The 13,220-nt window shown below is 40.1% G+C and overlaps 1 protein-coding gene across 3 annotated transcripts in view; it reads right to left on the bottom strand.

Annotated features, from left to right (window-relative positions):
- TESPA1 (thymocyte expressed, positive selection associated 1) overlaps window positions 1-13,220 on the bottom strand; it is a 75,272-nt gene that overhangs the window by 22,401 nt on the left and 39,651 nt on the right. For 2 of the 3 annotated variants that reach the window (XM_032645182.1, XM_032645181.1), the window contains exon 11: window positions 11,018-11,196. In XM_032645182.1, the coding sequence (XP_032501073.1) occupies window positions 11,018-11,196 (179 nt within the window). Of the gene's footprint in view, window positions 1-10,330; window positions 11,197-13,220 lie in introns of those variants that run through there. The other variant, XM_032645179.1, reaches the window with a different exon arrangement.

The raw sequence follows: 13,220 nt of genomic DNA, 5'->3' as shown, positions 1-13,220 counted from the left end.
TTGATTTTCTTTTTCCTATTATTATCATTTTCCATCTAAGAAATGTTAGCGTTCCCGAAGTTTAGATAGATGCACCCTTTGGTTTAATTCTAGATGTTTTATAATTTTAGTGTTTATGATTTCGTCTTTGATTTTTGTGTATGGTATGAGATATGAATCACGTTTTTGTTATCATATAGGTAGTTCTGTGTTTTTTCAGCATAATTTGTTGAAAGAATTTCCTTTCTTCTATTGAATATCCTTAGCATTTTTGTCAAAAACCAATTAACAGTAAATGTGTGAATCTATTTTATAATTCTTTATTCTACTCCATTGACCAATTTTTCTATCTTTATGTCAATATCTCAACGACCTGATTAATATAGCTGCATAAGTTTGGAAATCAGGTGTGTGATTCCTGCAACTTTTCTTTTTCAAGATTATTTTTGTTCCCTGACATTTTTACTTTGTCATATACATTTTGCGATCTATTTGTTAATTTTAACAACAAGCCTTCTGAAATGTTGACTAGGATCAGAGTGAAGGTACAGACAAATGGATATTTAAAATTATTATTTCTTCAATGACATGAACAGAATATACCTATATTTATTTAAGGTTATTTGATTTCCGTCATTGAAGATTTTTTTTTTTTTTCTTTTTTGCGGTACGCGGGCCTCTCACCGTTGTGGCCTCTCCCATTGCAGAGCACAGGCTCAGGACGTGCAGGCTCAGCGGCCATGGCTCACGGGCCCAGCCGCTCCGCGACCTGTGGGATCTCCCCGGACCGGGGCACGAACCCGCGTCCCCTGCCTTGGCAGGCGGACTCTCAACCACCGCGCCACAAGGGAAGCCCTGTCATGGGTATTTTGATAGAGATTGCATTACATAGTTGCCTTAGATAGACTGATGGGACGTTTTAACAATATTCCTCCAATCCATGAATATGGGCTATCTTTCTATTTACTTCTATCATCCTCAATATTCTTCTTCAGTGTCTTACAGTTTTCAGAGTGTATGTCTTTCACTTCCTTGGTTAGAGTCATTCCTAATTTTTTGGAATAGTTTGAGAAGGATATAGGTGTTCACTCTCTTCTAAATGTTGGATAGAATTTACCTGTGAAGCCATCTTGTCCTGGATTTTGTTTGTTGGAAGTTTTTAAATTACTTCTTTGATTTCATTACAGGTAATTGGTCTGTTCAAATTTTCTATTTATTCCTGGTTCAGTCTTGGGAGATTGTACATTTCTAAGAATTTGTCCATTTCTTCTGGGTTGTCCTAGTTTTTGAGTGGCAAGTGACCTAAGTTGAACCATTCAGATTGAAGCCAAAAACTTTTGTATGGAAATAGGGGGAAGAGATTTATTCTTCATGTGACACGTACTTGAGGAAGCATTTAGCCCAGGATTGAGTGGCAGCCATTTTTGGATTATGAAAGGCAAATCTAATTGAAAACAGAACAATTATCAAAGAAGCAGAGGCAAGAAATGGAAAGAATAAGCTGCTTGGTCCCATTATTTGAGCTATAAACTCAAGCCTCAACTGAAGACAGCTCTATCTCTAAATTCTCGGGCACATGAGACAGTACATGTCCATTATTACCTTAGACCATTTGAGGTTTTTGATACAGTCAAAGTCATTTCTATTAGAACGAAGTTGCACAAACATAAGGCATTTAAAAAAGTACTCATCAGCCTGTAGAACAGTGACTGGCATGTGATAGAGGTATTTGTCTTGAAAATGTTTTTGTATTAGTAGCAATAGTTAATTATTATGTGTAGCAATAGTAAAAATTAGCAATGAAACTAATGATCACTTATGTCTTCAGGTTCTGGATGAATGTAGGTGTGACCACAGAGGCCTGAGCATTTGTTCAAATGAGACTTAACTGAGCTTTCTCTTTCCTACTTGTCACCATCTTCCCTCTTAATTGCCAACACCTGCAAACACAGAGTTCTTGTCTCAGCAGAAGACCCCTGGCTCTTGAATATGCCCCCTTTGACATTTAAACAACCGGTGCTCCTCATATGCACCATAAAACGCTCATACTTCAGCTCCTTCATAGGCATTCTAAGAGGGATATAGCCACATTGAGGGACCAAGGGGTTTGAACCAATTTTCTTTCTTGGGTAAGACCTGGAAAATTGGTCATCTGGGATTAATTATCCCTTTCCACTTCCAATACGTCACCCTGCCTACAAGCATATGTGATTTTTAAGGGACATTTCCCAATTGCCATGAATTCTTGCAAGTTTTCTGAGCTCACAGCCCTTTGAATTCTTTGAAGAACTTTGGTTTGCTTTTGTTTGCAAGGAGTTCCGAAGCAGAAATGCTCGGTCTTGCTCGGTCATCACTGCCATGTTGCCTTATGGTTACTACTGACAGTTAGTGCCCCCATGGCTTTAGTCTTAACTTCATTCTGCTGAAATCTTAGCTCATTTCTCTCCTCCCATTCTTCAGCAGGGAAGAACAATTGTTCCCCATTCTCTGCAGGTAATGTGGCTTATGCATGTAAGCAATGACTCAGTTCTCACTCAATCTGCTCTCTCTTCAGCTACATCATCCTAATGCCCACTGGACAGATTGAAATAGTCCGATCCATTTTTAGGCAGTTTTGGCAACAGACAACTTAGAAAATTCATCTCACCCATCTCTCTGCCTCTAGGCAGGATCACTTTTTGCCTGGTCGAGCAATATTCTTTCTTCCTTCTGAAGTATTAAGTTCCTCAAGGGGAGGGAACAAATCCCAGACTTCCGTCCTACTGTTTCTTTACATAGCCACTAAAGCCCTACTTTCAAATTTCTTCCTTCCTTCCTTTGGGTGTACAGATAAAGAGAAGGTCCCAGTGCCTGTCTTCTAGTAGTTTTAATATATATTGGGAGATACATTTTATATAAGGAACAAATTGGGAGCCATTTCTGGTGTAAGAGCTAACATAGAATTTATTTGAATGGATGAGGAAGGCTTTGCATCTAACCTAAATCTTTGTTGCTATCGTTAAGTTCATGAGATGGTGGAAGTATTTTATTACAGTTCATTTGGGAGGATGAGGATGCAACAAGGTGGAATGAAACCAAATGGTGAAATAGCTCATGACTAAATCAAAGGTTCAATGGTTAAGATTTGAGATCATCTAATCTGGTCTCCTCATTCCTCATTTGTTCATCTATTTAAGAAACAGAGTGACACTTATGCATCAGGTGGTTTTCTAGCCCTGAGGACATTAGTGAACAAAACAGATAAGTGTTTTCCTGCACAGAGTTTACATTCTATTAAGGAAAAAGAGGCAATAAACACGGAAGTAAACATAGAATGCGAAGTAGTGTAAGTTCTGTAGAGAAAAATTATGGCAGGAAAGGGGGATATGGATTAAAGGGTCTTCTACAGCTGTAATAGGGAGTTGAGGAGGACTCTGAGGCTGAGAGAGAGAAAGAGACTTGTCCGGGGTCAGGAGGCAGGTTTACAGCCATGACAATGCACAAGCTAACATTTCTTACTCTCAGGCCTGTGTTCATTCCTCTATTTCTTCTGCATGCAGTAACTACTGGTTACTGCATCCTGACTCACTAATGAGAGGCCACAGGGAAAAATGCCAAACGCATTTTTCTTAAAATGCTATAAATACAGTAACCTTGATTTTGATTATAGTATAAAAGTTGAATTTACAGGTACATTTGGGAAGTGGTATAGGATATAAAAAAAGACTAGCTGTGCCTTAAATTGCAACTTATGAAAAGAAATAATATAATGCCTTATTATATATATATATGATTTACTGTTTGCTTTCATGCATAGAAATCATCTGCTTGCATATGATTGTTTACTGGTGACCAAGTATAGCCACAGGAACATATGGAAGGAGAAAGTTGTATTAAAGAATGGTAACTTTATCATGCACTAAACATCTGAGAAAGAAATTTTCTTAGGATAGAAAATCTTTACAAAACCGTGTCATTAGAATTGTCTTGAGCCATTTGCTGTCCAAGCTCGGGTGTCCTATTATAGCCCTTTATGGAAACATTTCCCCGTAGAGACAGGACTGAGGAAGGATGGATGAAGCAGAGGACTTCCTTAGATACCCTCAGGCTATTAATTCCCATCCTCACACTAACAAAGAGGTGGGTATAGGGAAAATGATCATGCCAACCAGCAGATAATATAATAGTCATTTTGCATTAGATATTAATAAGCACCAAGCATCAGCCTTCTCCACCCCTAGAAGAGTCACATCACTAATTTGGTTTGGTTTATAAAAACTGTGAAGTCTTGAGACCTTAGGGGCTGTCAATGTGTTAGAATAGGCAGCAAATGTGCGCTGAGCAAGGGCAGGAAAGTGACTGGAGATTAAACGTTCACCTTGGAAAACTGCCTAAGAATACAAACTGATGCCCAGGAAATTGAGACTTACAGTTGTTTTATGAGAAAATATCGTTTTTCTGTATTAAAGTCATTAGGTCCTAAAGAATTAACAAACCTCAGAAATGGAAGAAATCTCAGGTATCATTTATAATATTAATAATTTCAGGGCTTCCTTGGTGGTGAAGCGGTTGAGAGTCTGCCTGCCGATACAGGGGACACGGGTTCGTGCCCGGGTCCGGGAATATCCCACATGCCGCGGAGCGGCTGGGCCCGTGAGCCATGGCCGCTGAGCCTGCGCGTCCGGAGCCTGTGCTCTGCAACGGGAGGGGCCACAACAGTGAGAGGCCCGCGTACCGCAAAAAAAAAAATAATAATAATAATAATTTCAAACCCTTCTCTCATGATTAATAAGTGCCAGGCACTCTGCTCTGCTCTTCCAGAAAATAACTCATTTGATGCTCACAGCAAGCTTCCAGAGTAAATATTATTCTAATTAGTATTGAACAAGATGGCCTTAATGTTCCCTTCAACTTAACTGAGCTTTAGGCAGGCTTCTTCTTCATTCTAGGCTCCTGATCTCCATTTTCTTAGAGCATTTTTTTTTTGAAAACTTGCCATTGTAGGCTTAAAGACTTAAATATAAGACATGGCACCATAAAATTCCTAGAAGAGAACATAGGCAAAACATTCTCTGACATAAATTGTACCAACATTTTCTTAGGTCTGTCTCCCAAGGCAAAAGAAAAAAAAGCAAAAATAAACAAATTGGACCTAATCAAACTTACTTTTTTCCACAGCAAAGGAAACCATAAGCAAAGCAAAAAGACAACCTACAGACTGGGAGAAAATATTTGCAAATGATGCGACCTTCAGAGGATTCATCTCCAAAGTATACAAACAGCTCATGCAGCCCAATATCAAAAAAACAAACAACCCAGTCGAAAAATGGGCGGAAGACCTAAATAGACATTTCTCCAAAGAAGACATACAGATGGCCAAGAGGGACATGAAAAGATGCTCAACATCGCTAATTATTAGAGAAATGCAAATCAAAACTACAATGAGGTATCAAATCACACTGGTCAGAATGGCCATCATCAAAAAGTCTACAAACAATAAATGCTGGAGAGGGTGTGGAGAATAGGGAACCCTCCTACACTGTTGGTGGGAATGAAATTGGTGCAGCCACTGTGGAAAACAGTATGGAGGCTCCTTAAAAAACTAAAAATAAGTTGCCGTATGATCCAGCAATCCCACTCCTGGGCATATATCCGGAAAAGATGAAAACTCTAATTCAAAAAGAAACATGCTCCCCAATGTTCATATCAGCACTATATTTACGATAGCCAAGACATGAAAGCAACCTAAATGTCCATGGACAGATGAATGGATAAAGAAGATGTGGTGTGTGTGTGTGTGTGTGTGTGTGTGTGTGTGTGTGTGTGTGTGTGTGTATGTATGTATGTATATATATATATATATATATATATATATATATATAGACAGTGGAATAATAGCCATAAAAAGGAATGAAATAATGCCACTTGCAGCAACATGGATGGATCTCGAGACAATCATACTAAGTGAAGTAATTAGACAGAGAAAGACAAATATCATATGATATCACTTATATGTGGAATCTAAAAAATGATACAAATGAACTTATTTATAAAACAGACTCACAGATGTGGAAAACAAACTTATGGTTACAAAAGGGGAAAGGGGGTGAGGGATAAATTAGGAGTTTGGGATTAACCTATACACACTACTATACATAAAATAGATAACCAACAAAGACCTACTGTACAGTACAGGGAACTACATTCTATATTTTGTAATAACCTATAATGGAAAAGAATCTGAAATATATATAAAGAATGTATATATATATATATATATATATATATATATAACTGAACCATTATGCTGTACACCTGAAACTAACACAACATTGTAAATCAACTATACTTCAATTTTAAAAAGTAAAAAAGGTGGGAGGGAGGGAGACACAAGAGGGAAGAGATATGGGGACATAAGTATATGTAAAACTGATTCACTTTGTTATAAAGCAGAAACTAACATACCATTGTAAAGCAATTATACTCCAATAAAGATGTTTAAAAAATAAATAAATAAAAAGTAAAAAAAAAAGAAAAACATAATAAGAAAATAAAATCCCACCACAGCAAAAAAAAAGAAAAGAAAAAGAAAAAAGAAAAGAAAAAAAAAACCCTTGCCATTGTAAATTATTCCTCTACCCCTTTGAAACAGAAATCTCCAAGTCTCTTCCCAGTTCTACAACTCAGGACTGTCTTTTACAGGGACCTGGGAGCTATCTCTTTGGAATGTAATCTTCGAAAGAGAATTAGCACCTTTATATCCCAGTTTCTGTGGGAGGGTAGGCGCCTAACATCATAGGTGTCTAGCCCTAAGTTGAAAAACTGTCTCCTGTCACAAAGATATGAGAGAGATTTTTCCTTTGGATAAAGCCAGTTAGCAAATACAGATGGCCTATGGCCACCTCCTAAGGTCCTTGGTGCTTTTCCATTAGCTCACTCTCACCCTTAAAAACTATCACTCCTGCTTCAGCAGAGTTGAGTTCAGGCTTAGTTCTGGCCTCTCTCCATATTGCAGTAGCCATGAATAAAGTAACACAGTTAGTGAGTGTCTAGATTCTAAACCTACCCCTCACTTTACTGACATTCTGATGCTGTGAGTCAGCGCTTTCTGTCTCATTAGAATCCTTCCTAGAATAAACATTGCTGTGCTAAAAGCACTTTTATACCATTACTTTGCTTATTCCAATCCAGTATACTAGACAGGACAGTCCTCAGTAACTTTACTTTACAGTTGAGAACTTAGGGAGGTTAAACACCATGCCTAAATCATACAGCTGGCTAGTGAATGATGAGGGTATAGGCTTTCATATTTGGGGCCCCAAGTAGGGTTTATATCCTTGTTGCACTCTGGAGCTGTGAATCTAAGTAGAGCCAGATACCTGGGAAGGGATAACTTGAAATACCCGCCCAATCCTCAAGATTTTGGCAACTCTGAAAACTTATACCCTCTCCAAACCAGCTAAGGACCTCTGGTCCCTCTATCCCCATTCCAATGGTCCCTCTATCCCCATTCCAATGGTCCCTCTCCCCACTCTTCCACCCAGCAGCCTCCAGAGGCCTTCATGTAGTCTGGAAAAGCCATCTCCTATAGCCTTTTCCACCCACATTACTTTCCTTTGAACCAGCTCCCTGTAATGACCCTGTCTTTCCCCAGCCTATACTTAGGATTCACTTAGAAACTGCAATTTGTACATGGACACCTGTCACTTTGCCTTGTGGGGCTGCAAGTATGAGCAGCCTGCTTCTTGTGGGTGTCCTACATCCCAGACTGGCTCCTCTCCTTTCACAGGGTTTCCTAGGTGACCCAGGATGGCAGTGAGGGCAACGGGGGTGAGGTGGGAGTAGTTGTGGCAGAGAGAAATCAGCATTGAAAGGGTGTTAGGGATTAATCTCCAAAATATACCAACAACTCACGCAGCTCAATGTCAAAAAACAAACAACCCAATCAAAACATGGGCAGAAGATCTAAACAGACATTTCTCCAAAGAAGACATACAGATGGCCAAGAAGCACATGAAAAGATGCTCATCACTGCTAATTATTAGAGAAATGCAAATCAAAACCACAATGAGGTGTCACCTCACATCAGTCAGAATGGCCATCATCAAAAAGTCTACAAATAACAAATGCTGGAGAGGGTGTGGAGAAAAGGGAACCCTCCTACACTGTTGGTGGGAATGTAAATTGGTAAAGCCACTATGAAGAACAGTATGGAGGTTCCTTAAAAAACTAAAAATAGAACTACCATATGATCCAGCAGTCCCACTCCTGGGCATATATCTGTAGAAAACCATAATTCGAAAAGATGCATGCACCCCAGTGTTCACTGCAGCACTATTTACAATAGCCAGGACATGGAAGCAACCTAAATGTCCATCAACAGAGGGATGGATAAAGAAGATGTGGTATATATATATATATATTCCATTGTGTGTGTGTGTGTACACACACACACACACACACACACACACACATAAATGGAATATTGCTCAGTCATAAAAAAGAACGAAATAATGCCATTTGCAGCAACATGGATGGACCTAGATATTGTCACACTGAGTGAAGTAAGTCAGACAGAAAAAGATAAATATCATATGATATTGCTTATATGTAGAATCTAAAAAAATGATACAAATGAACTTATTTACAAAACAGAAATAGAGTCACAGATGTAGAAAACAAACTTATGCTTACCAGTGGAGGAGAAAGGATGGGGAGGGATAAATTGGGAGATTGGGATTGACATATACACGCTACTATATATAGAATAGATAACTAATAAGGACCTACTGTATAGCACAGGGAACTCTAGTCAATACCCTGTAATGGCCTATTGGCAAAAGAATCTAAAAAAGAATGGATAAGTTTCCCCAGTTTCTGTGGAAGGGTAGGAGCCTAACTTAGGGGTAGGGGGAGGAGAGCTAGTTCCAAGTTGCAAAACTACCTCCTGTCAAGAAGATACCAGAAAGTTTACTTTTCCTTTGGGTAAGGACAATTAGCAAACAGAGATGGTCTAAGAAGCCTTCCACTACAGCTCTTAAAAACTCTCCAGCCCTTTGTTTCCACCTAGCTAGGCAACCAGACTGGTCTATGCTCTATGACTGGCAGTACTATCAAAATAAAATAGAGTTCTGTTTGCTCGTAATATCTGGTATGATTTTTTTTATCTTTAACACTCATGGTTATCCTTTCTGTCTAATCCCTTTCTCCTGATCTTTGCTATTGTTGACTAAAAAATTATTCACAACCTAAAAGTTGAGAGCTGTTTTTTTAAAAAATATATTTATTTATTTACTTTTGGCTGCATTGGGTCTTTGTTGCTGCACCTGGGCTTTTCTTTAGTTGCAGTGAGCAGGGGCTACTCTTTGTTGCAGTGCGCGGGCTTCTCATTACGGTGGCTTCTCTTGTTGAGGAGCATGGGCTCTAGGCACACGGGCTTCAGTAGTTGTGACACACAGCCTCAGTAGTTGTGGCGCACAGGCTTAGTTGCTCCGCGGCATGTGGGAATCTTCCGGGACCAGGGCTCAAACCCATGTCTCCTGCATTGGCAGGCGGATCCTTCACCACTGCGCCAGCAGGGAAGCCCTGAGAGCTTTGTTTTATTTGGCGAGAATTTTTAGGACTTCAAGCCTGGGAGGCAGAATCTCAAGTAATCCTGAGAGTACCGCTCTGAGGAGGCCAGGGAGGGGAGCTAGGATACACAGGAGTTTTGTAACAAAGCGCAGGTAGTCGGGAACATCAAAAGATTACTATTAATGAAAGAAAACCAGATATGTCAAGTTAAGGAATTTCACGCTTTTCTATGTATGAGAAGATGCAGGAATGTGGCTCACTGAAATCATTCCTTTGATATGCACCTCAGCTCTCTGGGGCCGGTATCCTGTGTTTTCATATCCTGAGTTTCCTCAGGGCTCACCGACTCACGTTGAAGGGCTGCAGTCACTGATGACTGTGACATCCTTTGTTTACTGGTATGGTAGGCAATATTCTAATTGTCTACCATACACTATCTTGCAGTGTATTAGGCAACCAAGTAATACATTACTGTAAGCGTGCGCGCGTGCGTGTGTGTGACCTCTCCCACCCTACTAAAATTTTCTTAGAGAAGGAATGTATCTAAAATGCTCTATACCACATATGGCCTGGTAGAGTTCTGTCAGTGTTCAAGCTCTGTTTATTGACAAAACATTTTCCTTCTGACACAAACCACAACTGCTTATTCTTTTTAAAATATGCCAAGGTTGGGCTTCCCTGGTGGCGCAGTGGTTGAGAGTTCGCCTGCCGATGCAGGGGATGCGGGTTCGTGCCCCGGTCCAGGAGGATACCACGTGCCGCAGAGCGGCTGGGCCCGTGAGCCATGGCCGCTGGGCCTGCGCATCTGGAGCCTGTGCTCTGCAGCAGGAGAGGCCACAGCAGTGAGAGGCCCGCGTACCAAAAAAAAAAAAAAAAATTCCAAGGTTTAAAGACGTATTTTTATTTGTATTGTTTTCTTCCAGCAGAAAATACTGCGAATTTTTTGCAATGGCCAAGAGGAGGGATTCTGAATCCCGCTCATCTCTTTTCCTATGAAGATCCAAAATTTAGGATACAGGGAGAAAATGGTTTTAGTGGGGAGGCTCCAAGCGTATCTCCTTGGATGAGGCCTCAAGAAGAAAAACAGGACAGTGGTATGGTGGAAGACTTCCTGGAATTTAATTGGGAGCACAGAGGGATGAATAGAGGCTCAGAGGGAATCCTACTGTAGGCTGCACCAAGGTTTCAGGGCCTGAAAGTGGGATTTGTGCTTCCTCATTTAGCTTGAGCCCTTTTAGAGTATTCCAGTAGCAACCCTTGTTCCTCAAATGTGATCATCCTTAAATCTTCTAACTGTCCTAGGCAGTGTCAAAGCTTGAGCGAAAATTAAGTATTTGTCCAGGTTACCACTGTCCCTATCATGTAGATCATGTATTCTAATACCCACAGAGTAGAAAAACCAAAGAGAAATGAAGTGACTGCCTAAGGTCTGTCTCTGTGCATGCTGTTCATGATAGCATCAGGATGGAGATTCCAAGTCTCTTACTCTGGTCTTCTGTCCGGTGTACCATGCTGCTTTTCTCCTACTGGGATTAGGAGTCTGTAGGGCCAGAGAGCAGGAGCTGGATATTGGAGGCCATACAGCCTCCTGCAAGAGGAGGTGGGAGTTAGGCTCTTCTATGAAGCTGCTGCTGTCAGAGCACGTGCTGTGGTGGTGGTAAAAGCCTGCAATGGGAATTTAAAAGAAACACATCATGCATTTTTTAAAAAATTGAAGTATAGTTGATTTACAATGTTGTGTTAGTTTCAGGTGTACAGCAAAGTGATTCAGTTATACATACATTCTTTTTCATTATAGGTTATTACAAGATATTGAATACAATTCCCTGTGCCATACAATAAGACCTTGTTGTTTATCTGTTTTATATATAGTAGTGTGTATCTGTTAATCCCAAACTCCTAATTTATCTCTCCCCCTCTCCCACTATCCCCTTTGGTAACCATAAGTTCGCTTTCTATGTCTGTGAGTTTGTTTCTATTTTGTAAATAAGTTCATTGGTATCATTTTTTAAGTTTCCACATATAAGTGATATCATATGATATTTGTCTTTCTCTGTCTGACTTACTTCACTTAGTATGGTAATCTCTAGGTCCATCCATGTTGCTGCAAATTGCATTATTTCATTCTTTTTTATGGCTGAGTACTATTTCATTGTGTATATATACCATATCTTCTTTATCCATTCATCTGTCTGTGGACATGTAGGCTGCTTTCATGTCTTGGCTATCGTAAATAGTGCTGCTATGAACATTGCTGTGCATGTATCTTTTTGAATTAGAGTTTTCACTGTATATATTCCCAGGAGTGGGATTGCTGGATCATATGGTAACATTATTTTTAGTTTTGAAAAGAACCTCCATACTGTTCTCCATAGTGCCCGCACCAATTTACATTCCCACCAACAGTGTAGGAGGGTTCCCTTTTCTCCACATCCTCTCCAGCATTTATGGTTTGTGGGTTTTTTAATGGTGGTCATTCTGACTGGTGTGAGGTGATACCTCATTGTAGTTTTCATTTGCATTTCTCTGATAATTAGTGAAATTGAGCATCTTTTCATGCACCTGTTGGCCACTTGTATGTCTTCTTTGGAGAAATGTCTATTTAGGTCTTCGGCTCAGTTTTTGATTGGGTTGTTTGTCACATCATGCATCTTTTTTTTCTTTTTGCGGTACACGGGCCTCTCACTGTTGTGGCCTCTCCCGTTGCGGAGCACAGGCTCTGGACACGCAGGCTCAGCGGCCATGGCTCACGGGCCCAGCCACTCCGCGGCATGTGGGATCTTCCCGGACTGGGGCACGAACCCGTGTCCCCTGCATCGGCAGGCGGGCTCTCAACCACTGCGCCACCAGGGAAGCCCACATCATGCATCTTTGAGACAACTTTGTGTACTGGATTGGTAGAAACTTTTAGACTCTACCTGGGGAAATGCTTCTCACTACTGTAAGTAATATTTAAAGTTATTATCAGCAGCAGCAATGGGATCAAAGAGTCATGTGACTTAGGCTTTCTGCTCTTCTCACCATGAAATGAGATTCCTGAAAAAGTTCACTTCTTAATGTTTAGACTTATAAAAGTATACCTATGCTTTTATTCTTATTCTTTTTATAGACTGCTGAGCACTGCTGGAGAAAATGACAAAACTATTCCCAATCCATGTTCTGCACCTTGAGCTGAGCCCTAATGCTGTTCACCAATTCGACTATTAATACATATTTCTATTAATAAATATTATTCTTGCCCTTTCTCCATAGTGGTGATCTCAAATCTTTATGATCCTCCTCAAATTTCTTGCCTCATGCTTTTAATGATGACCCAACAGGAAAAAGAGAGAAACCAGTAAGCATATATTTCTTGACCTCCTCTCCAGACAACCAATGTAACTGTATTCACAGCTGTCCTTTTTCCTTTCCTCTAAACTCAAAGGTCCTGGCTAAACCCTCCAAAATGCTTTGGATCTCAACTTATTCCAGCTCTCTGTTGACCTCACATCCTCATTTCCCTTCCCTCCTGAACCATGGCCTTCTCCACCCTATTGATTCTTTTCCTTCAGCAAATATACATGCTTAAAACTTCCACATCCTAGAAAACAAAACAAAACACTCCTTAGAGCCTCTTGACCCCTTTACCTACTTTGTTTGCATAATTTCCTATTCATTTTTCACATTAATATTGTAAAGCCCTGTCACAC

Source organism: Phocoena sinus, chromosome 10 (assembly GCF_008692025.1).
Source record: "Phocoena sinus isolate mPhoSin1 chromosome 10, mPhoSin1.pri, whole genome shotgun sequence".
NCBI classification, from domain to species: Eukaryota; Metazoa; Chordata; class Mammalia; order Artiodactyla; family Phocoenidae; genus Phocoena; species Phocoena sinus.
Note: the sequence above shows the minus strand (reverse complement) of the source record. Positions and strands in the feature narration are given on the sequence as shown.